We start from the raw sequence: 15,308 nt of genomic DNA on the forward strand, positions 1-15,308 counted from the left end.
AACATCAACTTAGAAAAATGGCAAACCTTGAGTTCACCACCATGTGCAGCCCAGACAACTGAGGGTATTATCTATAAATTAGCAGGTTCTCTGCCAAGTGGCGGCACGGTGGCACAGCAGTAGAGTTGCTGCCTCACAACGCCAGAGACCCGGGTTTGATCCAACTATGAGTGCTGTCTATACGGAGTTTGCATGTTCTCCCTGTGATCACATGGGTTTTTTCCGGGTGCTCCGGTTTCCTCCCACACTCCAAAACATAGAACTAGTATATGGGTGATCGTTGGTTGGCACGGACTCAGAGGGCTGAAGGGCCCGTTTCCACGCTGTATCTCTAAAGTAAGTAGGAAAATAGAAGACACATGCTTACAGATCTGATTGTCACAGCTCAGACAAACACACGGCCCTGGGAGCATACCCCTTGCCTGCAGGGACTCGAGTTGCTAGTGATGAAAGGCAAATAAAAAAATACTTTCCCTCAAAACATTTATTTGAAAATATATTAAATAGAACCTCACATAAATTAAGCTGTAATAATACAGTACAGCTTTGATCTCAATTTCGTCATTAAACCTAGTTGTTCATCAATTTATCCATGGATGCTGACGGAGGGGAAAATGCACACATTGTGCCTCTCGATGAAGTATATTACAAAAATATAAAGTACATGTCGCTAATATTTTATCCTAAAAGTAATTTATATGCTGCACCTTAAAGGTAAGCACAGGAAATAATTAAATGGCAAGAGAATGCCTGTATATTGCCAATTCCACTTCTAAATCATTGCACTGGCAAGGAAGAGTGTTACTGCTTGCAGGATGGAATTTTGTACTATACCCGTACCCTATATCTGACTTTACTCAGATAGGCACAGACACAAAATAAAAAAGCTCATAGATCATTGGTGAGTCTATCGAACAAGTCGGCTTATTAAAGGCCTTATCAATGTACATCAGATAACAGTGTGAGCAAGCCCAAACTGCTTCCATAAGCCACAGTAACCACAACATTTTATATCCCCATGACACAATGGCTACTTGTGGAATTGAAATAAATCATGAGTCAATGTCTCTGTAACCTTCCATCTTTGCCTTTCCCCAAAGTTAACTTTAACCTTATGTTACTTGTTGCTTTGAAAATCTCTCTCCCATATATCTATCAAATAGATACCATAAATGTCAATGTCCCTGTAATGATTCTACTCACTAAATGGGGTCCCCTCGTCTGTTAAGCTTCGGGAGACTTGCCGACTAAACACAGTGACAAAGAGCAGCTGTAATCTCAACAGATAAGAACCTAGACAGAACTGCGAAGGACTATTCTCTCCCCCCCCCCCCCCTCCCTACGGATAACAAAGCCTGCTTTTCAGCAGAATGTTTCAGCTGTAGTTATTCTGACTACATTCTTGGCCTCTTTTCCCATCATGCTTCCCCAGTAGGTGAGCTCTAGGGTTAACCAAATTCTAACCTTCCTTATAATTCTCAAAATTCCCGACAACACTGCTCACAGCACAACTCAACTCAAGGGAAGATCTGGCACATCAGTGCAAAAATCAAAACTGCTGAAATCTTCCTCTCAGCAATTCAAGATTTGCTTTTACCAATGCAAGAGGTAAACTGGATGTTTGTCACAAACAAGCACACATCTTTCAATTGAGGCTGTAATTAGCTTTTCCTTCCACCTGCTTTTGTCGAAGTCTCCTTTGCATGACCTCCGGCACTGATCTTGGCTTCAGGATCTTTTTCCACACTTTTTGATGGGAACACAGCGGCCATGAAGTTCACGGTTGAAAGCAAGGCTTGTGAATGCAGAATCAGGTCAAGAGAAGAGAAAGCAATCTAGTGTCAAAACAAAAGATTCACTGTTTTTAGATAATCCCACTCAACGCACGACATCATCATGGTACATTTGAGGAATTAAATTAAGAAAGCAGTTACATAAAAGAAAGTCAGGCTAACATAAGCAAAGTAAATGACACCTATTTGCATGAAATATTCACCATATTTAGCAAGCTTGCAAATGACGATGAGGCCAGGAAAATGAATGCTATGTGGGAGAGTATAAATGTGCAGTGCAGCAACAGATTAAAAAACTTTTGGTTTCTTTGTCATTGATTCATAAAGTTATACAGCATGGGCGGCAGGGTGGTGCAGCGGGAGAGTTGCTGCCTTGCAGCGCCGGAGGCCCAGGTTAGATCCCGACTACAGGTGCTGTCTGTACGGAGTGTGTACGTTCTCCCCATGACCGCGTGGGTTTTCTCCGAGTTCTTCGGTTTCCTCCCACACTCCAAAGAGGTACAGGTTTGTAGGTTAATTGGCTTGGTGTAGATGTAAATTAGCCCGAGTGTGTCTAGGATAGTGTTAATGTGCGGGGATGGCTGGTCGGTGCGGACTCGATGGGCCGAAGGGCCTGTTTTTGTGCTGTATCTCTAAACTAAACTAAACTAAGCAGGCCCTTCAGCACAAATTGCCCATGCCAACCAAGATACCTCATCTACACTAGTTGCACCTAGCCTTGTTTGGGCCAAAACCCTCTGAACCTTTGCTATCAATGTAAATGTCGTTATTGTATCTGCCTCAACTGCCTCCTCTGGCAGCTCGTTCCATATACCCACCACCCTCTGTGTGAAAAGGTTTCCCCTTAGGTTCATATTAAATCTTTTCCCTCTCATCTTAAACCTATGTTCCCTGGTTCTTAACCCCTAATCTAGGTAAAAGACTCTGCATTCACTATATCTAACCTCCTCATACTCGTGTGCTGCAAGGAATAAAGTCCTAGCTTATAACATTTCTCCCTTTAGCTCACCCCCTCACGTCGTGACCAAAAATGCAGCCCCATTAACATCTTGTACAACTGACACGTAGCATCCCAACTTCTACACTCAATACCTTGACTGATGAAGGCCAATGTACCAAAAGCCTTCTTGACCATGTGTGTGTGTGTGTGTGTGTGTGTGTGTGTGTGTGTGTGTGTGTGTGTGTGTGTGTGTGTGTGTGTGTGTGTGTGTGTGTATGTGTGTGTGGGTCGGTGTGTGTGTGTGTGTGTGTGTGTGTGTGTGTGTGTCTATTTATATATATTTATATACAAGAGGGTTGTGGTGGGAGGGTGTTATTCTGGCTGGAGGCCAGTGGTGTTTGCAGGGATCAGTGCTGAGATCAGTGCACCAACCCTGACCTTCCCATCCACGCTGACTTGAACAATCTGCCCGACATGCGCCTGACGTCCTGCAAACCCTTCTTGTCTTCAGCCAAATCCCTGGAAGACTTTGACCCCAAGACTGAGTGGCGCAGAGCCTGTAAAGATGCCAACACCAACAACGGAGAGGTCATCACAGACCCCACAGTGAAACCACCGGGATTTGACCTCCATCACAAGCAATGGCTGCCCTGAACAGGATCCACACCCTCCATGCAAGAACAGCCCATCACCTGCACAAGTGGGGGATGACAGACAGCCCTGCTTGCGACTGCGGATATCCAGACCAGACCATCCCACACATGGTGAATGACCGCTCACTGAGGCTTTTCCCTGGTGGCATCAAGGCCATCCACCCAGCAACTGACGCTGCCCTGGCCTGGATGTCTACCCTTGGCCTACAACTTTAGGCTGTGCACGCCACACGCAAGAAGTAGTGCTGAGACCAGTTGTTTGGTAATATATATTAACCACTTGAACATACTGTAGATGAGTTGGTTAGCAAATGTTCAGACAACACCAAAGTTGATGGAGTTGGGGGCAGTAAGGGCTGTCAAAGAATATAGGCAGATATAGATCAGCTACAGAAGTGGAAGAGAAATGGCAGCTGGAGTTTTATCCAAATATGAGGGGAAAATATACAGTTAGATTCTTAACAGTTTGTTAAGGGCCTGTCCCACTTAGGCAATCTTTTTGGCGACTGTCGGCGACTGTCAAGGTCGTAGCAGATCGCCAAAATTTTCTTTTACCCTACGACAATGACCACGACAATGCTGAATCAGGTCGAGATTACACCGTCTTCTGAAACATCGCAAAATTCCCACGCTGTCAATGCTTCTTCGGCGTCCTAATTTTCGCTGAAATCACTGACAAGTCGGTAACTACTTGAGAGTTTTGAACTCCGGATGATTTCACTCCGGATGATTTCTCAGCGACGCGCTGAGATCCACTACGATTTTTGGAAGACTCCTCACGATCATGCCCACGACACCCGGCGAACTGTCGGCCACAGCCTAGTCACCGGCAGTCGCCTTAAAATCGCCTAAGTGGGACAGGCCCTTTATGCAGATGAATCATGCACACCAAGTTCATAGCACCCCGAAAGTAGCAACACAAGTAAATATCACGGTAACAAAGGCATATGATATGCTTGACTTCAATTGGAAGGGGCATTGAGCACCAGAGTTAGGAAGTAATGTTGCAGTTTTATAAAAACTTTAGTTAGGCCATGTTTGGAGTATTGTGTGCAGTTCTGGTCGCTCAGGAAAGATACAGAGACTTTGGAGAGGGTACAGAGATGGTTTACCAGAAATAAAGAAATGACAGAGAGTGTGAATAAATATTATGGAGCAGTCTATACAGACATCAGTAAAGCATCCTGATAATGAGACATAGTCTAGGCTCTTAAAGGAACTGGTAACAGAGATAACGTTGGTTTGTAATCTGGCAAAATTCCCTCAATTCCAAAGGTTCCAGAGGATGGAAAAAATGCTAATGTAAAAACACTCTTAATGAAAACAACGTGAAAGTAAGCAGGAATCCAGAGGCTTGTTAGCCTAACATTCTCCTAAAAAATGCTGGAATCCATTGCAGACGAGGCAATAACAGAACAATTGAGACTCAATTGTGACTCGCAAAATGAAATTGAGCATAATATTAAATCCCCAGAATGGGCATATAAAAGGGTATACAAAAGGGTATACATAGGGCACACATAGGGCACACATAGGGCACACATAGGGCACAGTGAACAGTGTGGTGTCTAGAACAGCATGGAGAGCAAGACTGGCCAAACAGTGTGGTGTCTAGAACAGCATGGAGAGCAAGACTGTCCAGATAGTGTGGACAAAGACTGTCCAAACAGTGTGGTGTCTAGAACAGCATGGAGAGCAAGACTGTCCAGATAGTGTGGACAAAGACTGTCCAAACAGTGTGGTGTCTAGAACAGCATGGAGAGCAAGACTGTCCAAACAGTGTGGTGTCTAGAACAGCATGGAGAGCAAGACTGTCCAAACAGTGTGGTGTCTAGAACAGCACGGAGAGCAAGACTGTCCAAACAGTGTGGTGTCTAGAACAGCATGGAGATGAAGACTGTCCAAACAGTGTGGTGTCTAGAACAGCATGGAGATGAAGACTGTCCAGATAACTTTACTTTTGATACCAATAGTTAGAGAGAAAGAAAGTGCTGGAACTACAAGATGCAGAACACAGTAATATTTCAGAATTTGAAAATAAAAATGTTGGAAAATCCAGTTTATCAGCCAGTGTCGATGAAGACAAGAGTCACAAGGTAAAGGGGTAAACATTTAATCCATTGTGAATATACAGTATTTTACTTACTGTCATCTTTTGCTCAGTACTGTCAAAAGTACTTTTGAAATGTGGTCCACTTCTATCCGCCTGCAATCAAAAAGATAATTGATCATAAAGTTATAATCTTAAAATAGAAATCTCAAGAATAAACAGATAGAGCTGCAAATCGGTCCCACTCCCTTGATTTAGTTTAGTTTTAGTTTTGTTAACTAATACAATGTGGATGGAGGCCCTTTGGCCCACCAAGTCTGTGCAGACCAGGGATCACCTGTTCACTTGTTCTATCCTACACACTAGGAACAATTTACAGAAGCCAAACCTGCACGCCTTTGGGATGTGGAAGGAAATTGGAGCACCAGAGAAAACCCAGGTGGTCACTGGGAAAACGTACAAACTCCGTTCAGGCAGCACCCGTAGTCAGGATGGAACCCAGGTCTCTGGCGCTGTAGGCAGCATCTCTACCACTGCACCACCGTGCTGCCCCTTCTGCTCATTCCATTTTCATTTCCATCATTTTCTTGTTGATTTGTCTCAATTCACAGCATGAGAGAACTTAACAACAAAATGTCCCTGGAGGCTAAAATATTCATTGAGTACACTGCTTATTGTCAGAGTGTGTCAGAGTACATGAGCATTAGTGCATCTGTTTTCACTTTAGAGAGTTTTTTATACAGTGTGGAAACAGGCACTTCAGCCCACCAAGTCCACACCAACCTGTACACTAGTTCTCTGTTATCCCACTTTCACATCCTACACACTAGGGCCAATTTATAGAAGCTAATTAACCTACAAACCTGCACATCTTTGGGATGTGGGAGGAGACCGGAGCAAACCCACGAGGTCACCAGAAGAACATACAAACTCTGTACAGACAGCACCTGAGGTCAGAAACAAACTCGAGTCTCTGCTGCTGAGAGGCAGCAGCTCAACCTCTGTGCCACTGTGCCTCCCCCTGACTTTCAGCATTTGACAACTTTCCTCTTAAAATTTGAAGAGATTATACTTCAAAAACATTATAAAACAAAAAAATGCAAATGCTGGAATTCTGGAATATTGGAAATACTTAAAGGGCCAGACAGCATCCAAAAAAGAGAATTGTTGTTAAATTTACATCAGAACTGCGAAAATTAGGGGAAAAAAGCATGTATAAAATAGAGAGAGAGGAGAGCAGTGGGCAGAATGAAGGGAATGTCTACAGCTGTTTGACCGCGGGATCATTCGAGAGAATAAGAGCTTCATTGGCACGACTGGTAGATAGGGTCTTTTACCCTAGGTAGGGGAATAAGAACCAGAGGACTTAGGTTCAAGGTGAGGGGGGGAAGATTTAATAGGAAACCAAGGGCAACTTTTTCCACACAGAGGGTGGTGTGTATATAGAACAAGTTGCCAGGGGAGGTAGTTAAGACAGGAACTATAACTTTCAAAAGAGAGGTACATGGATAGAAAAGATTTAGAGGGATTTGGGCCAAACATGGGCAGGTGGAGATGGGGCATCCTGGTTGAGCTGAAGGGCCTCATGTATGACTCTATGACTATGACTTTAAAAAGCCATTTGGTCAGATAAATAGGTTTAGAGGCATATGGGCCAAAGGCAGGAAAATAGGACTAGTCCGGTTTACCATCCTAGTCGGCATGGGGTGAAGGGCCCGTTTCCATGTCGTACAGCTCTGTGAATCTCTCTACGTGACCTGACCTTCTGAGTACTGCCAGCATTCTGTTTTCCCTTAGATTCCCAGCAACTCCTGCTTTCAGCATCGCATGGTTCCAGCTTCCCATCCCTTTACTCCCTAATCCTTTTGACTTATATTCCTCCAACAGATCAGCTGTGTTTAACAAACAGTTTGAAGGCTCCCAACCAAAACGTCTCCTGTCCATTTTCTCCAGAGATGCTGCCTGACCTTCTGAGTTATTGTGTCTCTATTCATGCCTCTATCCTAGATGGCATCAACAATGTGTTTTCAGGGTGATTCTAGTCTCTTTCCATCACATATATTCTTTTTGTTCTGTCCACTCCTCTCCTCTCACAAGTCAAAACGTTCTTGCTTTTTCACAGAACATAGAACAGAACAACACAAGAACAGTCCCTTCGGCCCACAATGTCTTTGCCGAACATGATGCCAAGAGCGGCTCTTATTTGACAGTACATAATCTATATCCCTCCATTCCCTGCATATCCATGTCCCTATCCAAAAGTCTCTTAAATGCCACCATCGTATCTGCCTCATGCACCACACCCAGCATCACATTACAGGCAGTCAACTCCCTCTGTGCGTATAAAGAAAACCTTCTTCACACATCTGCTTTAAACATTGCCCGTCTCACCTTAAAGCTATTCCTCTAGTATTTGATTTTTCAACTCTGGGAAAATGATTCTGACTGTCAACCATATCTATGCCTCTCATTATCTTGTGTGCCTCGATCAGGTCTCCCTGCAACATTCTGTATTCAAGCCTGCCCAATCTCTCCCACTTGCAAATATCCTCAAATTCCGGCATCATTCTGGTAAAGCTCCTCCGTGCCATCTTCAAAGTTGTGAAGGGGAGATCTTGCCTGACGAATCTGTTGGAATTCTTTGAGGAAGTAAATAGCAGGACAGACAAAGGAGAGTCAATGGATGTTGTCTGAAATTTTCAGAAAGCCTTTGATAATGTGCCACATGGAAGGCTGCTCAGGAAGTTGAGAGCCCATGGTATCAAAGGGTGGGTATTAGCATGGATATCAGGTTGGCTGGATGGCAAAGACAAAGAGTGGCAATAAAGGGGGCTTTTTCTGGATGGCTGCCAGTGACTAGTGGAGTTCCGCAGGGGGTCAGTGCTGGGGCCACTACTCTTCACATTGTATATTAATTATTTGGACGAGGGGATTGAAGGCTTTGTGGCCACGTTTGCAGACGATATGAAAATAGGTGGAAGGGCTGGTAGAGAAAGCAGGGACTATGCAGAAGGACTTGGTCAGGTTGGGCGAGTGGGCAGAGAAGTGGCAGATGGATTATAGTGTAGCAAAGTGTGAAGTCATGCATTTTGGTAGAAGGAATAAAGGCGTAGACTATTTTCTAAATGGGGAGAGAATTCGGAAATCGCAGGTGCAAAGGGACTTGGAAGTGCTGGTGTAGAATTCCCAAAAGGTTAATCTGCAAGTCGAATCGGTGGGAAGGAAGGCAAACACAATGCTAAATGTGTTACGTGTTAGTTGGATTAGTTTCAGCCATTGTTGAGAATGAAACTTGAATGTCACTAATATTATTGATTGCTACTAACCAAAATGCATTTTCTTATTGCAGTTAGCTGGTATGTATGAAAATGATTACGAAGCATAAAATCTTACCTTGATGTACTGCACTTTGAGAAGGTCTGCTCCAGGTTTGTCTGAAGAACTGATCAAATTGAGTGGTTTGTTATTTGAATCTACAACAAAATCGATAGAAGCAGGCATTACTTTGAGAATACATGGCTAGATTTCAAATGTGAAAGTACTTTTAAATGACAAGAAATGCAAATTTATTGAGTATCTCATAACATGGTTAAAAATATGACAAGGGCGCAGTGGTAGAGTTGCTGCCTTACAGCCCTTGCAGCGCCGGAAACCCGATTCAATCCTGACTACGGGTGTTGTCTGTATGGAGTTTGTAAGTTCTCCCCGTGACCTGCGTGGGTTTTCTCCAACACTCCAAAGACGTACAGGTTTGTAAATTAATTGGCTTGGGTTTGTATACCTGGTATAAGTGTAAATTGTCCCTAATGTGTCGGCTTGTGTTAATGTGCGGGGATCGCTGGTCGGTGCGGACTCAGTGGGCCGAAGGGCCTGTTTCCATGCTGTATCTCTAAACTAAAAGCTCTTTTTTAACAGTCCAACTTTTTTTAACAACTACACGTCAAAGGAACATTGAAATTTCAACAAGGTTTGCATAGGCAAGGCAATGAATGAAACAGGTACAATAGCAACATAAAAAAGACATTTAACAGGTTACTTGGACAAAAAGGTTTAGAGAGATAAGGGTCAAACATGGGTACGTGGGTGCACCAGAGATTGGGAGATCAGTTGGGGTGGATGAGTTGGGCAGAAGGGTCTGTTTCCATGCTGGTTGACTATAATAGTGTTGTGAGGAAGCCATACTTTATCCTTTGTACCCCCACTGGAAAGTTCACAGCTCCATATACAAAACACAGTTCCACTCAAAGTTTAATATTTATCATGAACCAAAAATAATGGTGTAAATTAAACAGGCCTTTGAGCCAAGGTTTACAGTGGAGCTGGTTATTTCTGCAGTTTAAAAACATCATGCCAATTGGGCATCAGCAAGACTGCAGGTTCAATCCAGGTTGAAAGTAAGCGTGCAGGTACAGCAGGCAGTGAAGAAAGATAATGGCATGTTGGCCTTCATAACGAGAGGATTTGAGTACAGGAGCAAATACGTCCTTCTGCAGTTGTGTAGGGCCTTGGTGAGACCACATCTGGAGTATTGTGTGCAGTTTTGGTCTCCTAATTTGAGGAAGGACGTCCTTGCTATTGAGGCAGTGCGGCGTAGGTTCACGAGGTTAATCCCTGGGATTGAGGGACTATCATTTGAAGAAAGAATGGAAAGACTAGGCTTGTAGTCACTGGAGTTCAGAAGGATGAGAGGGGATCTTATAGAGATGTATAAAATCATAAAAGGATTAGACAAGCTAGATGCAGGAAAAATGTTCCCAATGCTGGGGGAGTCCAGAACCAGGGGACACAGTCTAAGAATAAAGGGGAGGCTGTTTAAAACTGAGGTGAAAATAAACTTTTTCACCCAGAGAGTTGTGAATTTGGATGCTTATTTTCAGTAGAAAGTAGTAAGATGGATGCTTGTGGTAGAAATGTCTGCCACAGAAGGCAGTGGAGGCCAATTCACTGGATGAATTTAAAATAGTTAGACAGCTCTTGGGGCTAGTGGAAACAAGGGATATGGAGAGAAGGCAGGCACATGTTACTGATTGTAGATGATCACCCATGATCACAGTGAGTGGCGGTGCTGGATCGAAGGGCCGAATGGCCAATTCCTGCACCTATTTTCTATGTTTCTATGTTAATTTAAAATGAAGATCATTGGATACACTTGTGCGAATGTACCTGAAGTAATATGGGGTGGTGAACATTAACTGGTAGCAACATAAAATGTTACTGCATTTAATACATGGCCGATTGAACTACAATACCAATACAATTCATTCACAGCCAGAAGATAAGAGAAAGCAATAGATTTAATAGTCATGAATATCTTAGTGAATTCAGGGGTGAAAAAAATTGAATGTGCGAGAATATGGAATGATTAAGCTGAATATCACATGATTTAAGAGTAAAGGAGAGAACTCTGGATATTAAAGGAATCCAGGCCTCTGGGGATATTGGTGGAAAATGGCAGAGGCAGAGGATTAGACATGAGACTGATACGGTAGGCTTGTCAGGCCAGTTGACCTACACTTGCGTCAAAATATTGTTTACACTGATTAAACCGAAAGGCTTTCAGAAAATATTAGACGATGGGGAACTGTTATTAAAGAAAAGGCAGTGAACATCGTTTGATGATATAATGTAGCGGTGGGTGATGCGAAGTTACATCTATGCAAGCTGGGGAAACATCAACATCAGAAGCAACCTGCACCTGAGACTGGTGCAAGCCTAGAGCAAGGCCAATTGGTATTTGAAGAGCAACAAGGTTCATAAGATCATGTGATAGGAGCAGGATTATGCAATTCGACCCATGAAGTCTACTTTGTCATTCAATTATGGCTGATCTATCTTTCCCTCTCAACCCCATTCTCCTGCCTTCTCCCCAGAACCTGACACCTGTACTAATCAAGAATCTATCATCTCTGCCTTAAAAATATCCATTGACTTGGCATCCACAGCCATCTGTGGTAATAAATTCCATAGATTCACCAACCCCTGACTAAAGAAATTCCTCATCTCCTTCCTAATGGTAAGTCCTTTTATTCTGAGGCTATTGCCTCTGGCACTACATTCTGAGGCTATTGCCTCTCCCACTAGTGGAAACATCCTCTCCACATCTACTCTATCCAAGCCTTTCACTATTCGATATGGGTGATTCAAAATAGCTGAATAGTAAGATGCCAAGGTTAACATATCAAATCGTCTTGACTTGTGCAAGACCAGTGACCTTTTCTTGCCTTGAGTTTTCTTTTTCTTTTGATCTTGTTAGAAATTTATCTTACCTGAAAATTCACAGCAGTTCAAACCAATTTTCTTCAAGTAAGCTGTTGCAGTCAAATCATGGTTTCTCATTTTGGTTTCCGTTCCCAACTGAACCACATGAAACACGAGAAATGGATTCTTCGCCTGGTTCATTTTTTTTCTTAATTCTACTGTGACCTGAAATAACAGCAGAATATAATTATTTGTCTCAACAGTAACACTCATGTTTTAAATTACCTCCCCAACAACTCCCACCAACATCAACAGATGCGGCAAAGAAAGTATTTTATCAGGAAGCATAACTGTATGGTTTGAGTTGAAGAAGGGTCTCGACCCGAAACGTCACCCATTCCTTCTCTCCAGAGATGCTGCCTGTTCTGCTGAGTTACTCCAGCATTTTGTGTCTACCTTTGGTTTGAGAACAGCTCCATCTAAGACCGCAAGAAATTGCAGAGATTGGTGGACGCAGCCCAGACAATCACATACGCCAACCTCCCTTCCACTGACTCCATTTACACTGCCTCGACAAGGCCACCAATATAATCAAGGACGGGTCTTACCCCAGTCACTCCTTCTCCACTCTCCCATCGGGCAAAACGGTATAGAAGTGTTAAAAGGCACACCTCCAGATTCAGGGCCCGTTTCATCCCAGCTGTTATCAGGCAACTGAACCATCTTATCAGCAACTAGAGAACGGTCCTGAGCTACTACCTCAGGCACACATGATCAAAGCTAACATCTGTAAAGATTCTGATCAACACTTCCCACTCTCCCAACAAGCCTGCTCTAAATCATACCGTTGTTTCTGCAATAGTTTCACCTATTGTGAATTTTGTCAAGTTGATTCATCTTTCCTCACCACTATTCTCACTGCAGTATAGAAATGAAAATGCAATTAAGAATTTGGAACTTCTGACTGCAGAATCAGTTTTATACAAATCACTCCACTAATTGTTGCTGTTGATCCTTTATAATGCGGCCACTGAAAGTTCTGCTTGATAATTATTATCCCCTGTTGCTCTTGGCTCAAAAAACACATCTGGCAAAATGCCCTCTCTTCCCCAGCTGCTCCAAGTAGAACAACTTCTCACTTCGAACAACATTGGGCAGAGTTGCAGCGAACAGGCTATGTTAACATACTCAATTTTGTGATGCTTCTTTTAAAAGTTCAAACTTTAAAATTCACAACTCACCTCTTTGATTTCAAAGTTCAGTTGAACATTTATAACGTCTGGTACACCTCCTTTTATTATTTCCTTGAGTTGATCTGCTGCGGAGCTCCCACTTCCCACAACCTTCTCCAATTTGGTTGTCTCGTTGGGATCTTTGTCTTTTTCTGTTGATGCACCAATACACAATTCATAGCAATAGCAATATTGAAGTCCATCTTATGAATACAGCAAAGATACAACGATGGAGGGCACAAAGTGCTGGAGTAACTCAGTGGGTCAGGCAGCAGCTCCGGAGAACACAGATAGGTGATTTTTCGGGTCGGACAGTCCCGACCTGAAAGTCACCTATCCATGTTCTCCAGCACTTTGTGCAGTTCCTTGTTTCTACATCTAAAGGTACAACGATGGTTTATTCACCAAAACAAATGTTAATCGAGTTTGTAATTAAAACGGTTGATTTCCTTGCTCAGATGTCCAAAGCCACAATTTGCTCTTATATCAACTGAGATTGGGGATTAAGACTTATTTAGACAAATGTATTTTCTGAAAGAAAGCAATGAAATCCATCTAAAAACTTTAACTGTTAAATTGTAAATTAGTTGCACAAAACGTGGAAATTAGTTGAATAATAATAATAATAATAATGCATTTTATTTATATAGCGCTTTTCTTATACTCAAAGACGCTTTACAGAGATTTTGAGAACATAGGGAAATGAATAAATAGATAAATAAGTAAATAAATAAATGAACAGAGAAAGAAGTTTGATTGAAGCCAAGATTTTATTTCAGTGATGCAGTTTGTCAGTGTAGAGTGTGTGGTGGGGGAGATTGACTTGGTGGAGATGAGGAGCTGGATATCATCGGCGAAGCAGTGGAAGTTGAGACCATGACGGCGGATTAATTGACCAAGGGGGAACAGGTAGAGGATGAAGAGGAGGGGGCCAAGGACTGAGCCTTGGGGGACACCTTGGGGGAGGGGAGCGGTGGGGGATTTACAGTTGTTAATGGAGATGAACTGGTGTCTGTCAGAGAGGTAAGATTTGAACCAGGATAGGGCTTTTCCGGTGATGTTAAGGGAGGTTTCAAGTCGGGTGAGGAGAATGGAGTGATTTATGGTGTCAAAGGCGGCGCTGAGGTCAAGTAGGATGAGGATGTTGAGGTTGCCAGCGTCGGAGGAGAGGAGAATGTCGTTTGTGATTTTGAGGAGCGCAGTTTCAGTACAGTGGTTTGAGCGGAATCCGGATTGGAAAGTTTCATACAGGTTATTGGTAGAGAGGTGGTATTTGAGTTGGGAAGCTACAGCACGTTCCAAAACTTTGGACAGAAAGGGTAGGTTGGAGATTGGTCTGAAGTTGTTTGGGGTGTCAGGGTTTAGACCTGGTTTTTTCAGAATGGGGGTGACAGCAGCGATTTTGAGGGATGGCGGGACGATGCCAGTGGACAGGGAGGAGTTTATTGTTGCAGTGATAAGTGGAGAGAGAGCAGGAAGGCAGGCCTTGACAAAGCTGGAGGGGATGGGGTCCAGAGAGCAGGTGGCAGTTTTTATTCCTGTGAAGAGGTCAGAGAGGTCGGTGGTGGAGATTGGGGAGAACTGAGGCAGGGGCTGACAGGATAAGGGGGGGCAGGTGGTTTGAGGGGGAGCAGGTGCGTTGGTGGTTAAGGTGCTGTAGATGTTGTCTATTTTGCTTTGGAAGAATGAAAGGAAAGTGGTGCATTTGTCAACTGTGAATGATTGGGAGATGGTGTCCAGGGGGCTGAGGAGTTTGTTTATTGTAGAGAAGAGTGTTTTTGGGTTTCCGGAGCCAGAGTGAATTATTTGAGAGTAGTAGGTGGAGTGGGCACGGGAGAGGGCATCTTTTAAAATATGGATCCGTGCCTGTAATTTACTGGACTTTAGGGTTAAACAGAACCAAAATAGTTTTGAATGAGCATTAGTTCATTAAGTTACTAAGACGTACATAATTCCTCGATTAAGAATGGTTAAACTGTAAATATAATCTGCTTTGGACGTACATTGTTAAACAGGAAGGTACTGATTTTGGATGATCAGCTGTGATCATATTGAATGGCGGTGCTGGCTCGAAGGGCCAAATGGCCCACTCCTGCACCTATTTTCTATGTATCTATGTTTCTAACAAGAACAGCCTGATCAGGACACAATCAAACTGTTCAGGTGGAGCACTAAACAGACGTGGATCATTATTATTTTTCGTGATTCACTGGATTTGATTCTGATTGCAAAAGGTTCAGGAATTCATGAGCAAGTGAATGAGTATAAACAATCTTATGCTAATATTTGATTACGTTTTCCTTCATCCTTCAATGCTTTTGCTGAACTTGTTATTTTGCTGCCTTCTCCGAGGTTTTGCTCAACGACGTTCATCAGAACGGTTAGGTCTTCCTCACTGAGAACAACCTGAAAGAGAACCGCAAGTTGAACCACAGGGTTCCA

At 43.2% G+C, this 15,308-nt stretch overlaps 1 protein-coding gene across 5 annotated transcripts in view; it reads right to left on the bottom strand.

Moving 5' to 3' along the window:
- The window catches only part of vps13c (vacuolar protein sorting 13 homolog C), a 288,791-nt gene that overhangs the window by 145,668 nt on the left and 127,815 nt on the right, over positions 1-15,308 (bottom strand). For all 5 annotated transcript variants that reach the window (XM_078429970.1, XM_078429968.1, XM_078429967.1 and 2 more), the window contains 6 exons: positions 15,161-15,272; positions 12,876-13,018; positions 11,703-11,859; positions 8,830-8,909; positions 5,533-5,592; positions 1,679-1,835 (listed from right to left, as the gene is read on the bottom strand). In XM_078429970.1, the coding sequence (XP_078286096.1) occupies positions 1,679-1,835; positions 5,533-5,592; positions 8,830-8,909; positions 11,703-11,859; positions 12,876-13,018; positions 15,161-15,272 (709 nt within the window). The remainder of the gene's footprint in view (positions 1-1,678; positions 1,836-5,532; positions 5,593-8,829; positions 8,910-11,702; positions 11,860-12,875; positions 13,019-15,160; positions 15,273-15,308) is intronic.

The sequence above is a fragment of the Rhinoraja longicauda genome, chromosome 38 (genome assembly GCF_053455715.1).
Source record: "Rhinoraja longicauda isolate Sanriku21f chromosome 38, sRhiLon1.1, whole genome shotgun sequence".
Classification (NCBI taxonomy): Eukaryota; Metazoa; Chordata; class Chondrichthyes; order Rajiformes; family Arhynchobatidae; genus Rhinoraja; species Rhinoraja longicauda.